The 21492-nt window shown below is 47.3% G+C and overlaps 1 protein-coding gene across 1 annotated transcript in view; it reads right to left on the bottom strand.

Annotated features, from left to right (window-relative positions):
* cenps (centromere protein S) overlaps positions 1-21220 on the bottom strand; it is a 54802-nt gene extending 33582 nt beyond the window's left edge. The window contains exons 1-2 of the mRNA XM_038821956.1: positions 21051-21220; positions 18172-18295 (exon numbers count right to left, since the gene is read on the bottom strand). Of these exons, the coding sequence (XP_038677884.1) occupies positions 18172-18295; positions 21051-21101 (175 nt within the window). The 5' untranslated portion in view covers positions 21102-21220. The remainder of the gene's footprint in view (positions 1-18171; positions 18296-21050) is intronic.
* Positions 21221-21492: the final 272 nt, after the last annotated feature.

The raw sequence follows: 21492 nt of genomic DNA, 5'->3' as shown, positions 1-21492 counted from the left end.
CACCAGATGAGGTAAATCTGGATTACTTATTTGAGAACCTCCATATATAGAAGAATGCCTGCTGCAAAGACAAAGCAAAACTGTAGATTTGCATACATTTTCAATCTCGATGGCACAGTAAAACTAAGGTCTTGTTCTGAAAAGTGTCAAGATGTTTTCTTTACCAGATTAACTCTAAAACCACATTATGTGCCAAAAGTTTGAGTGTCTCAATATTGAGAATGAAGATTTTATCACTTCCTGAAATGCTATAGGAGGCCAGCTTGCATGCTACGCTTTCTGAGAATTAATTTTTATTTGATCTCAATGCATTGAATAAACAGTTTTCAAAGCAAAAGGAATCCGCATAACGAAGTTATCTTTTAAACCAAAATGAGTATTAAAATATCAAAGGGAAACTACAAGGACAATTTCCTTAGCTTGAATGGGTGCATTAATCTAACAAAGTAGCTCACAGGGATGTGACAACATATCTTCCCCTAAGATCTGGAGCTTTGAAAAAAAAACACACACTGAAGTTTGGAGAGGGGTATGAACAGCTTCAAGAATAACCACCACACTAAATAAAAATGATCGTTTCCTCCACCCCTACAAAGTACCGTGCAAAGGCGCATTGCCATTGATTCAATTCATCCTGCTAATTGGCTTGCAACTATCTTGCACCAACATCTCAAACAAAATAGTTCCGACCAAACAACTAGGCCCATGGTGTGCAGTTACCTTACCCTTAACACAAGTGTTGAATATATAGACAATAGACTTAAAATGTTGAACTTAGAAACACATATAAAGAAATCACAAGAGACGAGGCAAAAAAGCCAGGCTCCTAGAGTGAATGAATTACGGTGTTCTAGTGCACCAACAAATTTATTTTTCTGAAAAAACAATGAGTTAACATGTCATGTTATGTGGGCACGAGGAGTACTAAACTAACATTATCTATCGTTTGCTATAATGTAATCACTGAGCAGGTTAAGAACATGCTTCAGCAAGAAAATTCAATGCAGATCATAAATCTATTTTCCTCCAGACTAAGAGCAATCTATCCAATTTATTCATTTTCGGAGAAAACTTTCTACCAAGGTTCTCTGTGTCCCCTCACAGTGGTATAACAAAACTCCACAATAGCACTCCAATATCTTACTTTCTGTATCTCCAACCAATTTTTATCAGATAAAAGTCAATGCGCTTCAGACAATTATGAAGCACTCAGACATTGACAGTGACAATGTGCAATATAAATTCAAGATTTTTATTAAACTAGCAGCCTTGCTTGTACACAATTTCCATCCTCCCAACAGATCGAGAAAATGATATTCCAGAAGGCACTTGCCCATCCGCATCTGTAATTACTTTTATAACTCTCAAGTCCATACCGGTCTGCTCTTTCTTAAAGTCTGCAAACAATAGCATTAAATATTTCCTTTTACACAATCTGAAAATTTGGCTTTTATAGAAACCTCAGTGCCACATTCTGAATGTTGTCAATAGAGTTTTCGCCCACTTTATTTTTTATTCATTTATGGAATGTGGGTATCGCCAGCTGGACCTGCATCTATTGCCCACCCCTAGTTGCCCTTCAGAAGGTGGTGGTGAGCTGCCTTCCAGAACCTAACGTGTAGGTACACTCACAGCGCTATTAGGGAGGGAGTTCCAGGATTTTGATCCACTGACACTGAAGGAACGGCAATATATTTCCAAGTCAGGATGGTGAGTGATTTGGAGGAGAACTTTCAGGGTGGTCGTGTTCCCAGGTATCTGCTCCTCTTGTACTTTTACAGGGTATCGGTCACGTGTTAGGATACTGGACCAGATCCTAACATTTGTTAGGATGCCAGACAGGAACCCCAAACAATTGTTCAAATTGTAGTACAGTAAGAAGTCGTACAACACCAGGTTAAAGTTCAACAGGTTTGTTTTTAATCCCTAGCTTTCGGAGCACTGCTCCTTCCTCAGGTGAATGAAGAGGTAGGTTCCAGAAACATATATATATATATATATAGACAAAGTCAAAGATCTAAGAATTTGAATGCAAGCCTTTGCAGGTAATTAAGTCTTTACAGATCCAGAGGGCGGGATAATCACAGGTTAAAGAGGTGCAAATTGTCTCAAGCCAGGACAGTTGGTAGGATTTTGCATGCCCAGGCCAGATGGTGGGGGGGAAATGTAATGTGACATGAATCCAAGGTCCAGGTTGAGGCCGTACTCATATAGACTGGTACAACTGTGAGGAAAAGATGCTTCACCACAGGAGTGATGACACTGACCAATAGTTATCTTTTATGTTAAAACAAACTTTAATGGAACGAACCACATCATCAAAGAAATAGCTTGACAATTAATAGTTCTTAAATAACAGAAAAAACTTAATATCTACACCTGCCATTAATTCCAATTAAGCATTCCAATTTCACTTCAAATGCCACCTATAAATAAAGTTAACAAAACAGGTTACTTGTTATCTCTGTAGAGACGTTTGGAGAGAAATCCTTTCAAGAGCAGATCGAGTACACTTCTGCTGAATCTAATAGCATTTGGCAAAACTGCTGTTCACTTAAAATCCTAAAACAAGGGCAGCAAGGTGGCGCAGTGGGTTAGCACTGCTGCCTCACGCAGCCGAGATCCCAGGTTCGATCCTGGCTCTGGGTCACTGTCTGTGTGGAGTTTGCACATTCTCCCCATGTTTGCGTGGGTTTCACCCCCACAACACAAAGATGTGCAGGCGAGGTGGACTGGCCACACTAAATTGCCCTTAATTGGAAAACTGAATTGGGTACTCTAAATTTTTTTTTAAATCCGAAAACAGACTGCAAAACTACAGACCTGGCTCCTCCCATTAATTACACCATCTGTGTCCCACTAAGTTCCATGACCTGCTTAGCTAGGATTAAATACCACTTCCTAATAAATTATCTACACTCCAAGGAATCTCCAGCAATGAAAACACTATTTCATTAGCCCTTTATCTGTAACCAAGTAAGTTGTCAAAATAAATAATTATCTCACCTTTTACAACTTTGTAATTGCAGCTTTAATAGTTTAAACTAGGGTTTTTAATAACATTACTGCAACAGAATATAAATTATAATGTATAACAATTTCTACATTCATCACATGTGGGTTTGTAAGGAAATCTAAGGAACCTCGTTGAGGTCCTGCAGTGCATCTTGTGGATTGTGTACACAGCTCCCACTGTTAGTCAGTGGTGGTGGAATTGAATGTTTATTGAAAGGGTAGCAATCAAGCGGGTTGCTTTGTTCTGGATGGTGTTGAGCTTCTTGAGTGTTGTTGAAGCTGCACTCATCCAAGGCAAGTGGAAAGTATTCCATGACACTCCTGACTATAGACTTGTAAATGGTGGACAGGCTTTGGGGTGTCAGGATTGCTTTGATCTGCTCTGGTAGCCACAGTATTTATATAGCTAGCCCATATGGTCAACAGTAATCTCCAGCATGTTGATAATGGGGTTTCAGTGATGGCAAGGGGCGAATGGTAAGGGCAGCACGGTAGCACAGTGGTTCACACTGTGGCTTCACAATGCCAGGGGCCAAGGTTCGATTCCCGGCTGGGTCACTGCCTGTGCCGAGTCTGCACGTTCTCCCTGTGTCTGCGTGGGTTTCCTCCGGGTGCTCCGGCTTCCTCCCACAAGTCCCAAAAGACATGCCGTTAGGTAATTTAGACATTCTGAATTCTCCCCGTGTACCCAAACATGCACGGAATGTGGCGACTAGGGGCTTTTCACAGTAACTTCATTGTGATGTAAGCCTACTTGTGACAATAAAGATTATTATATATGGCAAGGGAGCCTGAACCAACACAACATCATTAGATTTGAACAAATAACGTCACTCTATTCCCAATGCTTTCCATTAAGACTTCTTAAGTGGGTTTTGGTGAGAGTGGAAGGGAGATGCGAATTAGATCAGTTTAGATCATGCACTGCTCAAAGCCCAATTGGCGGTCAGATTGAACTGAAGACCAGAGAGAAATGTCTAGTATATATTCAACTCCAAATACCTGCACATAAACAGCTGTCAATCATTCATATTCAAAGACACAAAAAACTTGCTGCACACAGAAATGCATAACAATCAGATTTTCACACCACATCTAGGCATTGCATTACCACTTTATGTGCAATTTGATTAGCATCTCTACTTGATTAATTAAGAGATCAACCTAGTCTGGCCCTGTAGTTATCAGTCAGCCTCTTATTCTGAAGCTAAATATGCAACACAGCTTCCATCTTAATGTTAGCCAAGATCCCCCTTTGACTCAAATCCTTTGCCCCACTTGAGGCGACTAAAGCTGAGCATCATTGAACAGGAGAGCAAGGGAGCTTGAACCAAGACAATATTGGGATTGAACAAATACCTTTTACTTTATTCCCACCTCATTCCATTAAGACTTCTGAAGTGAGGTTTTGGTGAGAGTGGGAGGGAGATGCTATCTAGATTAGTTTAGATCATGCACACAAATAACAAACTACAAAGTCGGACAAAGAATTTAAAACTAAAAATGTGAGCACAGATGGGACAGTGATATGTAATTCCTGCAAGATGTGGGACTTTAGACATAGAACATACAGTACAGAAGGAGGCCATTCGGCCTATCAAGTCTGCACCGACCCACTTAAACCCTCACTTCTACCCAATCCCACAACCCAATAACCCCTCCTACCTTTTTTGAACACTAAGGGCAATTTAGCGTGACCAATCCACCTAACCTGCACGTCTTTGGACTGTGGGAGGAAACCAGAGCACCCGGAGGAAACCCACGCAGACACGGGGAGAACGTGCAGACTCCGCACAGACAGTGACCCAGCAGGGAATCGAACCTGGGACCCTGGCGCTGTGAAGCCACAGTGCTAATCACTATGCTACCGTGCTACCCTTAGAAAGCCAGATAATGACTTGAACAAGCACACTCTGAGGAAGCATCACCACTCCCAATGCTGAATCTCCAAATCTCAACATGAAAAGGAAATGGTGAAAACATAAGGCTGGAGAGAGGTGTTTTAGAGTGATAATTTGAGAGAATAGTCAAAAGAGGAAGACATTAGAGGCAGCAGAAAAAGAAAGGATAGACATTGAAGGCTGAAAAGAGTTGTGGTTAACACTTTGAGCTATCCTATACATGTAGACAGGGCGATTATTTAAAATGGGCAGCTCAGCCTCTTCACATCTTAGATAAGAGTGACATCAATTTTATGGCTACAGATGTCCTTCAGCTGCTGCGTTTTCATGACCATTGATTGACTACTGTGCTGCTCTAAATTCTATAGAGTTCTCCTTCCCTCTTGGTTAGGCATCTTATATAGTACAGCATGCTCACAGAGAATCACAGAGGCTGTACTTTAATGCATCCCTGATTGCCAATGTATTTGAAGCTTCAAGATGCCAATTGTATGTTCAATAACAAAGACAGTCTTGTGTTTCTAATGCACCTAACACCTCAGGTGACGCAAAGCACTTTACAGCCAATGAAGTACTTCCGAACTACCATCACCATTCTAATGTATGAAACATGACAGCCAATTATGTACAGCACAGCCCCATGAACAGCAACGTGAGAATGGCCAGATGACCTGTATTAGTAATGTTGGTTTATGATTTGACACTGGCCTGGACACCAGGAAAAACTCCCCTGCTCTTCTTCAAATCAGAATCCATCTGAGGAGGCAGATGGGGCTTCAGTTTAATATTTCACCTAAAAGACAACAATTGTGACAGCTGCACGAGTCTCATCATATCTGTGCACACCCCCGCCTGGGGCTGCTGGAGATAGATGATCGCCAAGCAGCTAGCTATCCCTGCAGTCTCAGATTTGGAATTTGCCTGCGTAAACTGGTAGATCATTGGTTAAGCCTGAGGGTAGACAGTGCGATGAATGTAAGAAATTGGTATGTAGTTTGTATTTTATATCTGTTGCAGTAATGGTCTTAAAAGCCTGAGTTCAGGTATATACATCGAGTAGCAGTAATATTATTAAATAATCTAGGTTAAGGAATCTAGACTCTAGCTGCAAAAGGTGCAATTAAGGATAACATAAAAATGAGATCGTTCAGTCCAACCATGTATATTGTTTAGCTATGCAGGGCTAATGGAATTTTACTTATAGACAGAAAGTTCCCTGGGGTTTAGATAATGGAGTGGTTGTTTGTCTCAGTAAGGTGGTCATAACCCAGTTAGTGGGACAGAGATTATGTAATTAATGGAACGAGCCAAGTCTGTAGCAGGCAGTTTAGCTTTTAGCTTTGTTGAGCTTGAAACTGAGCACAAGCTTTTGCCAAAGGCAGTGTTAACTCTGCTGCCTCACAGCACCAGGGACCCGGTTTCAATTCTGGCCTTGGGTGACTGTCTATGTGGAGTTTGCACTTTTTCCCCCGTGTCTGCGTGGGTTTCCTCCGGGTGCTCCGGTTTCCTCCCACAGTCCAAAGATGTGCAGGTTAGGTGGCTTGGCCATGCTAAATTGCCCCTTAGTGTCCAAAAGGTTAGGTGGGGCACAAGGAATAGGATAAGGAAGGGAGCCTGGATAGAGACCTCTTTCAGAGGGTCAGTGCAGACTCGATGGACGGAACGGCCTCTTTCCACACTGTAGGGATTCTATTCTATAGAGGACGTATGGCTTGAGTAAAGCACTACAAGTGCCTCTTGGCTTAATTCACAAGATACATCTTCCTTTTAAACCTTTGGATATGATTTAGGGTGCATAGTGGCTAACCTGGTCTTTTACATCACACCTTTATGACTCTTTTGGAGTTAAATTTATATATTATTAAAAAACATGCAGAAGGGAACTACAGGTTACCAGAGGCAATTCCAAAGCTACGCAGGCTATGACTTCCTCCGCTGAGACCTGGCAAGGCTATTTACCACAAAAAGATGAACCGGCTGGATCTCTTTTCCTCTGGAAAAAGGCACCAGAGGGGGTAATCAAATATAGGTCTTTAAAATCATGAACAAATTTTGATTAAGTGGATAGAGAGATACTGTTTCCCCTGGAAGTCTAACTAGAGGCCATAAATATAAGATAGTCCACCAAGAAGTCCAATAGGGAAGTCAGAAGAAACTACTTATTCAAAGGTGATGAGAATGTGAAACTTGCTATCGGAGGAAGTGGTTGAAACAAATAGAATAAATACATTGGGGGGGGGGGGGGGGGGGGGGGGGGGGAGAGCATTATGCATAAAGCATAAACATGGTCATGAACTGGTTGGGCTGAATGGCTTGTTTCTGTGCCATGTGTAAATCAGAAAGCACAAAAAACAATCCACATTTCTGTAAATTACCAGACTACACAAACTAATGTATGCATGTTATCATTTATTTTGATTGTGGATATTGACTTAATAAACATCTCCTCAACCATTTTTGAGGGCTGAGAATTTAGTTTACATTGAAAAAAGCTTGTAAATTACCCAATGAATTTCTGGCCATTATATATACTCTTTACATTTACAGGAATGTCTTCTGTCTGCTTGAAAATTCCTTCTCCAATATTGCTGGATTTCAAGGCTCACTCGTCAAATTTCCGATGCCTCCACCCCAATTTGAGAATGCCAGCTCAATGCTGACGGGCTCCTAGACAGCATTCAGAATGCTTCTTGATCTCAGGGCCACCCAACTTTCCCAGAAACCAGGAATTTCCTCCCTGATAGTTCATGTCCTAAAATCCCAATTCGCTAGGATCCAAGGACCAGTGCAACAAACGTAGAAACTAGTCAATACCTTAGAATGACCGTGGAGGGATAACTGCTGCTAGACTGTGATACCGCATCCTACACCTGTCAGACTTCAGGCCTATTTTTCAGTACCTGACAGACCATGGGGCCTCCCCCAATGTCTTTTTCATTCTCGGGGTGTGGGTTCTGCTAGCAACACTGGCATTTACCGGCCAGTAGTTTTGTCGAACCGAGTATCCCACTTGCGAAGGTGATTAAGTGTTAACCACTGGGATGGACAGAAGCTCCCGAATCACGCTCATTGATGCCAGCTTCTTACTTCCAGATTTTTTAAACTGAACTCAAACTACCGCAGTGGAATTTGAATTCACATTCACTGGGCTATTAGTTCATGGGTAGATTCCATCTATTTTAATAAAACCCTCTTGACTCACTGTGAGTAATACCACGGTGGATCTGCTAAGTTTTTTTTTAAATGCTGATTGAACATTATTGCTCTGTTCTTTATGACTAGGTATCAAAGTGATTTTTATCAACTTCCTTATAGCATAATTTCCCCTCAATGGCCTTTTGATAACATCTCGCTAGCTTAAGACATAAGCTGTTTTGTCTTTGGTATTTGTAGACAAATGTAACAGTTAAAAAACCAAGTATGATTATTCCTCATTAATCAAGTCTAGAGTATAAAGTTTGTTAATGAATGTTAGCTCCAAGTCAGACTGCAAGGCACTGAATGATGCACAAATGCTCCAGATAATATATTTCAAGATGCTACTTTTCCTCAAATGAAACTGCAATTTCAAATTAAAGCATTCGAATTTTCGAAGTTACCTGATGCCACTGCCCCCCACCCCTCCCCCCGAGCATTTAATGACAACCAACTCCCGAAAGTGCATAATAAACAAACCCCAAGAAATATAGAACTCCTCCTTTGCCTCCCTCAACTCAAAGGTCACCTTCTCCAGGATCAAAAACTCCAGCAGGTCCCCCCCGCCACGCCGAGGCACAGAGCAGAGAATCTGACCACCACCCCAACAAGATACCTACAAGCAATCAGCGAGGCGAAGGCTAAAACGTATGGATGTCTACAAGACCAACATTTCAGGAGGATTGAACTATGAAGCCCCCGCACCTGCTTGCAACTTGGGCTGGTCCGACACCCCAAAAATGGCTTCCAGTAAACCAGGCTCCACATGCATAACCCCCCAAGATAATGTTAAATACCTCCTGCGAATGCTGGCACCAAAACTGCACACACTACTCCATGTGCAGTCTAACCAAGGTTCCACACAATTGAAGCAGGGCTTTTCAACTCCTCTACTCAAATCCTCCTGCGATAAAGGCTAACACGCCATTAGCTTTCCCAATTGTTTGTTGCAGCTGCATGTTAGCTTTCGGTGACTTATTGGCAAGGACAGGTCCCTTTGTACAGCTACACTTTCTAATCTCTTACAATTTAAGAAATACTCTGCACATCTGTTGCTTCGACCAAAGTGGATAATTCACGTTTTAGCATTATACCCCATCTGCCAAGTTTGTGCCCACTCACCAAGTCTGTCCAAATCCTCCTGTAGCCACTTTGCATCTTCCTCACAACACACTTCCTTCACAGCTAGCTTTGTCTCATTCACAAGTATTACATTGGTCCGTACGTCCAAATCATTGATATATATTGTGAACAGCTGAAGTCCAAGTGCTGATCCTTCCGGTAACTCGCTAACCACAGTCTGCCAATTCGAGAATGACCATTTATTCCTACTCTCTCAGTTTTCGGTTTCTTAGCCAATACTTAATCAATGCCAGCACATTACCTCCTATCCCAGGTGCTTAAATTTTGCTACCTAATTTACTGAGAGACTTGTCCAAAAACTTTTGAAAATCTAAGAATACAATTTCACTCACTCCTCCATCAGTTCCGTTAGTAACATCCTCAAAAAGCTCCAACTAAGTTTGGAAATCATGACTTCCCATTCATTTCATGTTGATTATGCCAATCAGATAATCAGTTTGATTTATAACATCTTTTATAATACATTCTAGCATTTTTCCTCCTCCGGATGCAAGGCTGACATCTCTTTCATCCCATGTTTTCCTCTCCCTCTCTTCTTTTTTTAAAAATAACTTTAGAGTGCCAATTATTTTTTTCCAAATTAAGGGGCAATTTAGCGTGGCCAATACATCTAGCCTGCGCATCTTTGGGTTGTGGGGATGGAACCCACGCAAACACGGGGAGAATGTGCAAACTCCACACGTACCGTGACCCAGAGCCAGGATCGAACCTGGGACCTGTCTCTCCTTCCCTTCTTAAATAGTGGGGTGACATTTACTATTTCCAATCTGCAGGAAGTTTCAGAATCTGTACAATTTTGGAAGATGATAGGGCAGCACAGTGGTGCAGTGGTTAGCACTGAGGACCCGGGTTCAATCCCAGCTCCGGGTTACTGTCCGTGCGGAGTTTGCACATTCTGCCCATGTCTGCGTGGGTTTCACCCCCACAACCTAAAGATGTGTAGGTTAGGTGGATTGGCCACACTTAGTTGCCCCTTAATTGGAAAAATAATTGGGCACTCTAAATTTATTTTTTAAATCACCACTGCATCCATCATTATCACTCCGGGATGTAGAATATCAGGCCCCGGTTACTTATCAAACTTCAGTCGCATTAATCTCTCCAAAATGTGGGCTGCACGGTGGTACAGTGGTTAGCACCGTTGCCTCAGGGCGCCGAGGACTGGGTTCAATCCTGGCCCCAGGTCACTTTCCATGTGGCGTTTGCACGTTCTCCCAGTGTCTGCATGGGTCTCACCCCCATTCACCACCTCACTGTCTTTATTGTCTGCTTTAACACTACTTCACTTTTGAGTTCAGCTTTTGTCTAGATTTATCTCCAATGTCAGTTGAGTAATGTGATTGTGATGTTGTTTGAAATGTGAACTCTTCTGATTGTGTGCTTTAGATTTAAAGGACAGTTATCAAAGGAAAATGTGAAAGATTGTCAAGACTGGTTAACACAGGCTCTATAATCACTGAAATATTTTTGTACTTGAGATATGCTGGTGTGCAACCCAAAAGATGTGCAGGGTAAGTGGATTGGCCACCCTAAATTGCCCCTTAATTGGAAAAAAAAAATGCTCTGAAATAACCTTCTTACTGATTTCCTTCAATTCCTCAATCTCCTATGTCCTTTGGATCTCTAATTCTGGAGAATTCCTGCACCTTCCTCCATGAAGACAGAGATAAAGAAATCACTTAGCTTCTCTGCCATTTTTTTATTCCCCACTATAAATTCTCCTAACTGCCTGACATTTGTCTTAGCCAAACATTTATAACTTTCAGTCTGCTGTTGTTTTTGCTAGTTTACATTCATATTCTATTCTCCTTTTATTGGTTTTGGTGTCTTCCTTTGCTGTATTCTAACATCCTCACAATCCTCAGTTTTGCTACTTTTTCTGGAAACTTTATAGGCCTTTTCTTTAAATTTTATACAATCCTTAATTTCCTTTCTTAGCCACAGTTGATTGACTTTTATTTTGGGATTCTTTTGAAGAAATGTAGAATTGCTGTAAACTATGTTATTGCTCCTTAAAGACTATCTATTACCGATCGATGTACTGTCATACCTCTGAATGTATTTTCCCAATCCACCTCAGCCAATTTGTCCCTTCATAATTTCCTTTGTTCAAATTTAACCCACTGGCTTCAGATTACACTACCTCTTTCACACATAATGTAAAATTCTATGATATTAAGGTCACTGATCACTGAAGGCTCTTTTACAAGATTAATAGGTCTTTTGTGTTACATAATATGAGTCAGTTCCTCATCATACTGCTCGAGAAAACCATCCTTAACACACTCCAGAAACCCATCAGGTTTATCCTGTCTACATGCTTTTCAAAGTTACCCTCAATCACTCTGTTACACAAGCTACATGCTTCTTTAATCTCCTGAATAACATGCTCTTGAGATCCTGCTTTATAATTTCCTTCCTAATTATCCAAAATCTGCTTTCAGGACTTCATCCCTCTTCCTACCTATGACCTGTCTAGTACTCTTAGACTGCCTGATGGTCACCCTTTCCCTCTGTCTGTACGCTCCTAACGTATAGTGTGACCACTCCCCTAAACAGGCTATGCATGGAGGTCACTGCTTCGCAATTGCACAACGTGACTCCAGCGTGACTTCCGAAATCCAGAGCTCAAGCTTCCACAGCTAGTGACACTTCCTGCAGAGGTGTTTGTCTGCACACACGGGTGTGCCCATGACTTCCCACATCCTGCAAGATGCACATTCAGCTCAGCCAAGCTGACCTCTCATACCGTAACATTAAAGACTATTTATTACAATTAGAAAAAGTAGAATAATGAAATAATCATGGAATAATGAAGTCAGAAAAAAGCCCCGAGTGAAGAATGTGGTGACCTACCAGGTCCTACTTTTAAGGCTGATTAAATTGGATATCCTAAATTAAAGAATTGAGCTTTTTAACATCATACTGCAGTCAAACCTCAGGCAGGCTGTTGGAATTCAGACTTCACAGAATCACAGAAAAATACAGTGCAGAAAAGGCCCTTCGGCCCATTGAGTCTGCCACATGAAAGGCACCTGATCTGCCAATCCTAATCTCATTTGACAGCACTTGCCCATAGCCTCGAATGTTAAGACGTGCCAAGTGCCCACCCAGGTACTTTTTAAAGGATGTGAGGCATCCCGCCTCTACCACCCTCCCAGGCAGTGCGTTCCAGACCGTCACCACTCTCTGGGTAAAAAGGTTTTGCCTCAAATCCCCCCTGAACCTCCCGCCCCTTGCCGTGAACTTGTGTCCCCTCGTAACCGACCCTTCAACTAAGGGGAACAGCTGTTCTCTATCCACCCAGTACATGCCCCTAATAATCTTGTACACGTCATTCAGGTCACCCTCCAAGTCTTCTCTGCTCCAGTGAAAACAACCCAAGCATATCTAACTTCACTTCATAACTTAAAATGTTCCATCCCAGGCAACATCCTGGTGAATCTCCTCTGCACCCCCTCCAGTGCAATCGCATCCTTCCTATAATGTGGCAACCAGAACTGCACACCAATGTTCTATCCAACATGACTTCCTTGCTTTTCTAATCTATGACACGATCGATAAAGGCAAGTGTGCCAAATGCCTTTTTCACCACCCTATTAACCTGACCTTCTGCCTTCAGGGATCTATTTGCAAACACACCAAGGTCTCCAAAGTCAAATACGCAACCAACAGACAAGCTGCCAGAATATGTCTGGACCTGTCCAATCAATCATCCACCCGGAGACCATTGCACCCTATTGATACTTGAAAGCATTTGAGAAGGTTAAATCTTGAGAATAATTTTTCAAGGGCCGGTTTAGCTCAGTGGGCAAGACAGCTGGTTTGTAATGCAGAACAAGGCCAGCAGCGCGGATTCAATTCTCATACTGGCTTACTCGAACAGGCGCCGGAATGTGGCGACTAGGGGCTTTTCACAGTAACTTCATACTTGTGACAATAAAAGATTATTACTGTTATTATGCACAGGTGTATTGTCAGTAGCCCAGATTGGGCCAGACTTTCTGTCACCCAGAGTTTCTGCTGTTGCCTTATATGGGAACAGGTTATGTGTAGCTAAATCACCAGAGGTGGGAGACCTGGGGCGGGCTCAGGTATCCTGTCAAAACAGTCATCAACCCAGATCATTGGGTGCTAAACCCACCCCACACCGATGCAACATTGGCAGAAGGCCAGAGGAAATGACAAAAGGGCGTGAAGGAAGTGAGATATAAACAGGTACCTAAAGCACATCAAGAGCGAAGTCTCTCCGTGGGAGGTGACCTTGACCAGACCAGAGAAGACGAGACCAAACCAGACAAGGAAGGAAGAGACTGACAGTGAGAACCAACTTCATGAAGACGGACCAGAGGAACGCAGGGATCAAATCCATAGCCCTACCAAGCCACCGTTGCGGGCAGTACACACTGATCTTGGGTACCTCTAGTATATTTTGTGGGTAATTTATGGGTTAATTGTGTTAAATAAATATTATAGAACATAGAACAGTACAGCACAGAACAGGCCCTTCGGCCCTCAATGTTGTGCCGAGCCATGATCACCCCACTCAAACCCACGTATCCACCCTATACCTGTAACCCAACAACCCCCCCCTTAACCTTACTTTTATTAGGACACTACGGGCAATTTAGCATAGCCAATCCACCTAACCCGCACATCTTTGGACTGTGGGAGGAAACCGGAGCACCCGGAGGAAACCCACGCACACAGGGGGAGGACGTGCAGACTCCACACAGACAGTGACCCAGCCGGGAATCGAACCTGGGACCCTGGAGCTGTGAAGCATTTATGCTAACCACCATGCTACCCTGCTGCCCCTATTGTTGAATTTAAACTTGTGTTTGTGGTTTGTTCTCCTCGTTAATAAAGACATCTTGGTAAACTTTTGAGTAAGCAAACTGGAAGAAAGTATCTGAGGCTTTACTGATACAAGAAGAGTGATAAACCAGTGAAAGGTAAGTAACCCTAGCTGTTCTCTCATACTGCTTTAGCAGCCATACAAGCAGAAACTTCCGACATACAAGCAGAAACCCAAGCGGGAGAATCCAGCTAAGACGTTCGTGCAGCGCTGGTCCGAGGAAACAGAAGAGCTCCTACGTGACTGCTGCGAGACAGTGGACTGGTCCATTTTTTTTTTAAAATTTAGAGTACCCAATTCATTTTTTCCAATTAAGGGGCAATTTAGCGTGGCCAATCCACCTAGCCTGCACATCTTTGGGTTGTGGGGGTGAAACCCACGCAAACACAGGGAGAACATGCAAACTCCACACGGACAGTGACCAAGAGCCGGGATCATACCTGGGACCTCGGCGCCATGAGACTGCAGTGTTAACCACTGCGCCACCGTGTTGCCCTGACTATTCCATATTTAAGAACACTGCGACCAACTTAAATGAGTATGCCACCACCGTCACAGACTTCATCAGCAAATGTGTGGACGACTGCATGCCAAAGAAAGCAGTATGTACGTTCTGCAACTGAAAACCATGGCTCAATCGCAAGATTGACTCTCTACTGAAGGACAGGTCTGAGGCGTTCAAGTCAGAAAACCCTGATCTGTACAAGAAATCCAGGTACGACCTCCGCAAAGCCATCCAAGATGCCAAGAGAGAATATCAAACCAAGCTAGAGTCACAGACAGACTCTCGTTGGTTGTGGCAAGGCCTAAACAACATAACGGGCTACAAAGCAAAACCAAGCAGTATCTCCGGCAGCAGCGCACCCCTCCCCGATGAACTCCATGCATTCTATGCTCGGTTCGAGCAGGAAACCAACAATACGCTGTCGAGTGCCCCACCAGCCCATAACCCATCCATACCCACCATCACAGCTTCCGAAGTCAGATCGGTCTTCCTGAAAGTGAACCCTCGGAAGGAGACGGGCTCGGACGGGACCCCTGGTCGTGCACTCAGAGCCTGCGCGGACCAGCTGGCAGACGTGTTCGTGGACATCTTTAACCTGTCCCAACTCCACTCAGAGGTCCCCACCTACTTCAAGAAGATGACCATCGAGCAGGTGGAGGCGGCTTTGTGCAGGGGCACCAGTTTGGCAGCCCTGGTCGCGTCTCCCCTACCGCTGTCGCAGGCCAGGTACTCCACCAGCTCAGTAGTGGGGGCGGCCCTGCGGATATGGGGCCAGTGGAGGAGGCATGTAGGGGAGGTGGGTGCGTCTGTCTGGGCTCCAATATGTTATAGCCATCGATTTGCCCCCTGGAACATGGATGGAGGGTTTCGAACATGGCGGTGGGCGGGCGTGAGGAGGGTGGGCGATATGATCCTGGAGGGGAGCTTTGCGAGTTTGAGGGGCTTGGAGGAGAAATTTGGTCTGGTAAGGGGAAATTACTTTAGGTACTTACAGATGCGGGACTTTGTCCGCAGACAGGTCCCATCCTTCCCATGCCTCCCACCAATAGGGATCCAGGACAGAATAATCTCTAGAGAAGGAGGAGGAGAGGGTAGAATCTCAGATTTATTTATTTTTAAAATAAATTTAGAGTACCCAATTCATTTTTCCAATTAAGGGGCAATTTAGCATGGCCAATCCACCTAGCCCACACATCTTTGGGTTGTGGGGGCGAAACCCACGCAAACACGGGGAGAATGTGCAAACTCCACACTGACAGTGTCCCAGAGCCGGGACCGAACCTGGGACCTCAGCGTCGTGAGGCAGCAGGGCTAACCCACTGCGCCACCGTGCTGCCCTGAATCTCAGATATTTATAAGGTGCTCATGAAGGGGGAAGAGTCCCAGATGGAGGAACTGAAACTCAAACGGGAGGAGGAGCTTGGCGGGGAGATGGAGGACGGGCTGTGTAGGGTAAACTCAACATGTGCCAGGCTCGGCCTGATTCAGTTTAAGGTCGTTCACCCGGCCCACATGACGGCAGCTCGGATGAGCAAATTCTTGGGGTAGAGGATAAGTGCGCTAGATACGCGGGAGGACCAGCAAACCACGTTCACATATTTTGGGCATGTCCTAAGCTTAGGGGGTACTGGGAGGGATTTGCGGGGATCATGTCCCGGGTGCCAAAAGCAAGGGTGGTGATGAGTCCAGTGGTGGCAATTTCTGGGGTTTCGGAAGACCCGGGAGTCCAGGGCGAGAAAGAGGCCATTGTTTTGGCCTTTGCTTCCCTAATAGCCCAGCGGCGAATACTGCTGGCATGGAGGGACTCAAAACCCCCGAAGACCGAGCTATGGCTTTCAGACTTGTCACGTTTTCTGGGTATGGAAAAAATTAAGTTTGCCTTGAGGTGATCTGTACTGGGGTTCACCCAGAGGTGGCAGCCCGAAGATGGCAACCATTCATCGGCTTCTTCGCGGGAGAGTGTACGTCCGGGGGGGGGGGGGGGGGGGGGTCAGAGGGGGCGTCGAGGGGGCTGTCGGGGGGGGGGGGAATAAAGAGAGAAAATTAAAATCAAAGGCCTCCAGCACATGGAAGGGCAAACATCACAATTAGCATTTTAACGGTTAGATACATACCTCCATACTTCCAGAACTCCTTGATCGACTGCGATACCCACTGGTATAATTCACATCTGCCACAACCAGTCCACGGAAGATGCCATTTCCCTGGCCCTACACTCATCCCTAGAGCATCTCGACAGCAAGGACTCCTACATCAGACTCCTATTTATTGACTACAGCTCCGCCTTCAACACCACGATCCCAGCCAAGCTCATATCAAAGCTCCAAAACCTAGGACTTGGCTCCTCACTCTGCAACTGGATCCTTGACTTTCTGACCCACAGACCACAATCAGTACGAATAAACAACACCTCCTCCACAATAGTCCTTAATACCGGGGCCCCGCAAGGCTCTGTACTTAGCCCCCTACGCTACTCCCTGTACACACACGACTGCGTGGCAAAATTTGGTTCCAACTCCATCTACAAGTTTGCGAACGATACGACCATAGTGGATCTCGAATAACGACGAGTCAGAATAGAGGAGAGAGAGATAGAGAACCTAGTGGAGTGGTGCAGCGACAACAATCTTTCCCTCAATGCTAGCAAAACTAAAGAGCTGGTCATCGACTTCAGGAAGCAAAGTACTCTACACACCCCTGTCAGCATCAACGGGGTCGAGGTGGAGATGGTTAGCAGTTTTAAATTCCTAGGTGTACACATCACCAAAAATCTGTTCTGGTCCACCCACGTCAACACTACCACCAAGAAAGCACAACAGTACCTATACTTCCTCAGGAAACTAAGGAAATTTGGCATGTCCACATTAACTCTTACCATCTTTTACAGATACACCATAGAAAGCATCCTATCATGCTGCATCACAGCCTGGTATGGAAATTGCTCGGCCCAGGACCGCAAGAAACTTCAGAGAGTCGTGAACACCGCCCAGTCCATCACACAAACCTGCCTCCCATTCATTGACTCCATCTACACCTCCCGCTGCCTGGGGAAAGCAGGCAGCATAATCAAAGACCCCTCCCACCTGGCTTACTCACTCTTCCAACTTCTTCCATTGGGCAGGAGATACAGAAGTCTCAGAACACGCAAACAGACTCAAAAACAGCTTCTTCCCCGCTGTTACCAGACCCCTAAATGACCCTCTTATAGACTGACCCCTGTATGCTTCATCCGATGCCGGTGCTTACATAGTTACATTGTGCATGTTGTGTTGCCCTATTATGTATTTTCTTTGATTTCCTTTTCTTCCCATGTACTTAATGATCTGTAGAGCTGCTCGCAGAAAAATACTTTTCACTGTACCTCGGTACACGTGACAATAAACAAATCCAATCCAGCTTTAGGGACAGACATTTGGACAGAAAACTGTCTGTTGTTCTCCTCAACAAAAATATGTGCAACATAAGGAGGATAAAGAGAGAAAATTAATATCAACGGCCTCCAGCACATGGAAGGGCAAACATCACAATTAGCATTTTAACGGTTAGATACATACCACATTGTCTGAAGGTTGTTTCTGCTATGGCAGCAATGGTCTGTTTACTGAACTTTATCTTTTTATCTTCCCCAACCTCCTGGCAAAGATGTCCAACTGTGTAGTGAACAGCAGCACGAAGTCTCTGTCAGAGACAAAATATTCTCAAGATTTAATCTTCTCAGACGCTTTCAAATCTGGTATCCAGGTTGCAAAGTTAACAGCAGAACAGAAAAAAAAATTAAGACGTACTGGCCTAGAAATAAAAGCAAACTGGGACAGGGAGTACAGAATTGGTACATGAAGACTCACCAGGCACAGTACACAGGAACTAGGGAAAGGATAGGATACTACAGGTGTCAAGCTGCCAGAGGGTGAAATCACATAACGCTGGTGGCTGAGATGCAGATTTTAATGGACAGACTTTCCACAAAGGTTCATGGACATACATCAAGAAAAAGCTTGCTGCTCTGAGCAATCATAGAAGTTACAGTGCAGAAAGAGGCCATTCGGCCCACTGAGTCTGCATCGGCCCTTACAAAGAGCACCCTACTCAAGCCCACACCTCCACCCTATCCCAGTAATCCAGTAACCCTGACTTAACCTTTTTGGACACTAAGGGCAATTTAGCATGGTCAATCCACCTCACCCGCACATCTTTGGACTGTGGGAGGAAACCGGAGCACCCGGAGGAAACCCACACACACACGGGGAGATCGTGCAGACTCCGCACAGAGTGACCCAAGCCGGAAATCGAACCTGGGACCCAGGAGCTGTTAAGCAACTGTGCTGACCACTGTGCTACCAGGCAGCTTGTGCATAACTTGGGAGGAACTTTTAATTTTCTTCGGGGGGGGGGGAAGGAGGGGGTGACCCGGGGGGGGGGGGGGGGGGGGGGGGGGGGGGGGGGGAAGAGGGGGTGACCGGGGGGGGGGGGGGGGGGAGAGAGACAGAGGGGGTGACGGGGGGGGGGGGGGGGGGGGACAGAGGGGGTGACGGGGGGGGGGGACAGAGGGGGGTGACGGGGGGGGGGGGGACAGAGGGGGTGACGGGGGGGGGGGACAGAGGGGGTGACGGGGGGGGACAGAGGGGGTGACGGGGGGGGGGGACAGAGGGGGTGACGGGGGGGGGACAGAGGGGGTGACGGGGGGGGACAGACGGGGGTGACGGGGGGGGGACAGAGGGGGGGACGGGGGGGGGGACAGAGGGGGTGACGGGGGCGGGGGGGACAGAGGGGGTGACGGGGGGGGACAGAGGGGGTGACGGGGGGGACAGAGGGGGTGACGGGGGGGGACAGAGGGGGGTGACGGGGGGGGGGGAACAGAGGGGGTGACGGGGGGGACAGAGGGGGTGACGGGGGGGACAGAGGGGGTGACGGGGGGGGGGGATAGAGGGGGGACAGAGGGGGTGACGGGGGGGACAGAGGGGGTGACGGGGGGGACAGAGGGGGTGTCGGGGGGGACAGAGGGGGTGTCGGGGGGGACAGAGAGGGTGTCGGGGGGGACAGAGGGGGTGTCGGGGGGGACAGAGGGGGTGTCGGGGGGGACAGAGGGGGTGTCGGGGGGGACAGAGGGGGTGTCGGGGGGGACAGAGGGGGTGTCGGGGGGGGGACAGAGGGGGTGTCGGGGGGGACAGAGGGGGTGTCGGGGGGGGACAGAGGGGGTGTCGGGGGGGACAGAGGGGGTGTCGGGGGGACAGAGGGGGTGTCGGGGGGACAGAGGGGGTGTCGGGGGGGACAGAGGGGGTGTCGGGGGGGACAGAGGGGGTGTCGGGGGGGACAGAGGGGGTGTCGGGGGGGACAGAGGGGGTGTCGGGGGGGGACAGAGGGGGTGTCGGGGGGGACAGAGGGGGTGTCGGGGGGGACAGAGGGGGGGGTCGGGGGGGACAGAGGGGGTGTCGGGGGGGACAGAGGGGGTGTCGGGGGGGGGACAGAGGGGTGTCGGGGGGGAGGAGACAGATGGGAATGTCGGGGGGGAGACAGAGGGAATGTCGGGGGGGGGAGAACAGAGGGAATGTCGGGGGGGAGACAGAGGAATGTCGGGGGGGGGGAGACAGAGGGAATGTCGGGGGGGGGAGACAGAGGGAATGTCGGGGGGGGAGACAGAGGGAATGTCGGGGGGGGGGGAGACAGAGGGGGTGTCGGGGGGGGGACAGAGGGAATGTCGGGGGGGGGACAGAGGGAGTGTCGGGGGGGGGGACAGAGGGAATGTCGGGGGGGAGACAGAGGGAATGTCGGGGGGGGGAGACAGAGGGAATGTCGGGGGGGGGGGGGACAGAGGGAATGTGGGGGGGGGAGACAGGGGGAATGTCGGGGGGGGGGGGACAGAGGGAATGTCGGGGGGGGGAGCCAGAGGGAATGTCGGGGGGGGAGACAGAGGGAATGTCGGGGGGGGAGACAGAGGGAATGTCGGGGGGGGGGACAGAGGGAATGTCGGGGGGGGGAGGACAGAGGGAATGTCGGGGGGGGGAGACAGAGGGAATGTCGGGGGGGGAGGAGACAGAGGGAATGTCGGGGGGGGGGGACAGAGGGAATGTCGGGGGGAGGAATGGGGGACAGAGGGAATGTCGGGGGGGGTGGGGAAAAAGGGGGGGGGACAGAGGGAATGTCGGGGGGGGGAGACAGAGGGAATGTCGGGGGGGGGGGAGACAGAGGGAATGTCCGGGGGGGGGGGGAGACAGAGGGAATGTCGGGGGGGGGAGACAGAGGGAATGTCCGGGGGGGGGGAGGAGACAGAGGGAATGTCCGGGGGGGGGGGGGAGACAGAGGGAATGTCCGGGGGGGGGGGGGGAGAGACAGAGGGAATGTCGGGGGGGGGGGGGAGACAGAGGGGATGTCGGGGGGGGGGGGGGGGGGTCGGTGGTGTGAAACATCAGCCGGCTTGTTCCTCCTGAACGGATACCTGAGAGAGTGCGGCCTCGGTCTGGTTCTGGGCCTCGGGCTCCGCCGCCATTCCCGCCCCGGGCTCTGGGACTCGCTCTGGGTGAAGCGCTCGAGCAGCTCCCCTGTTCCCGCCAAACGGCTCCTATGGAATCTCCCGGCGGACACACCGGACCCGCGATTGTAACTCGAAACCGCTCAGACCCAACTCACTGCACAATGCAGATCAGTGTCAGGCTACTAAACACAAACCACATTCACTAACTTTCAGAAATATAGATTGCAGACATGTGAATAACTTATTATTAAATTTAATATAGATCTCTTGCCAACCCTGCCTTGATATCTTCTTTCTAGTAATGTATCCCTTGAAAAATATTTGACTTCCCTTAATGTTTTCAGGCAATTTTCATTCATAGGCTCCTCTGGCCTTTCTATTCATTCTAGAAGCTTCACTATATCCG

Source organism: Scyliorhinus canicula, chromosome 16, assembly GCF_902713615.1.
Source record: "Scyliorhinus canicula chromosome 16, sScyCan1.1, whole genome shotgun sequence".
Lineage (NCBI taxonomy): Eukaryota > Metazoa > Chordata > Chondrichthyes > Carcharhiniformes > Scyliorhinidae > Scyliorhinus > Scyliorhinus canicula.
This window is presented reverse-complemented; position numbering and strand designations above follow the sequence as displayed.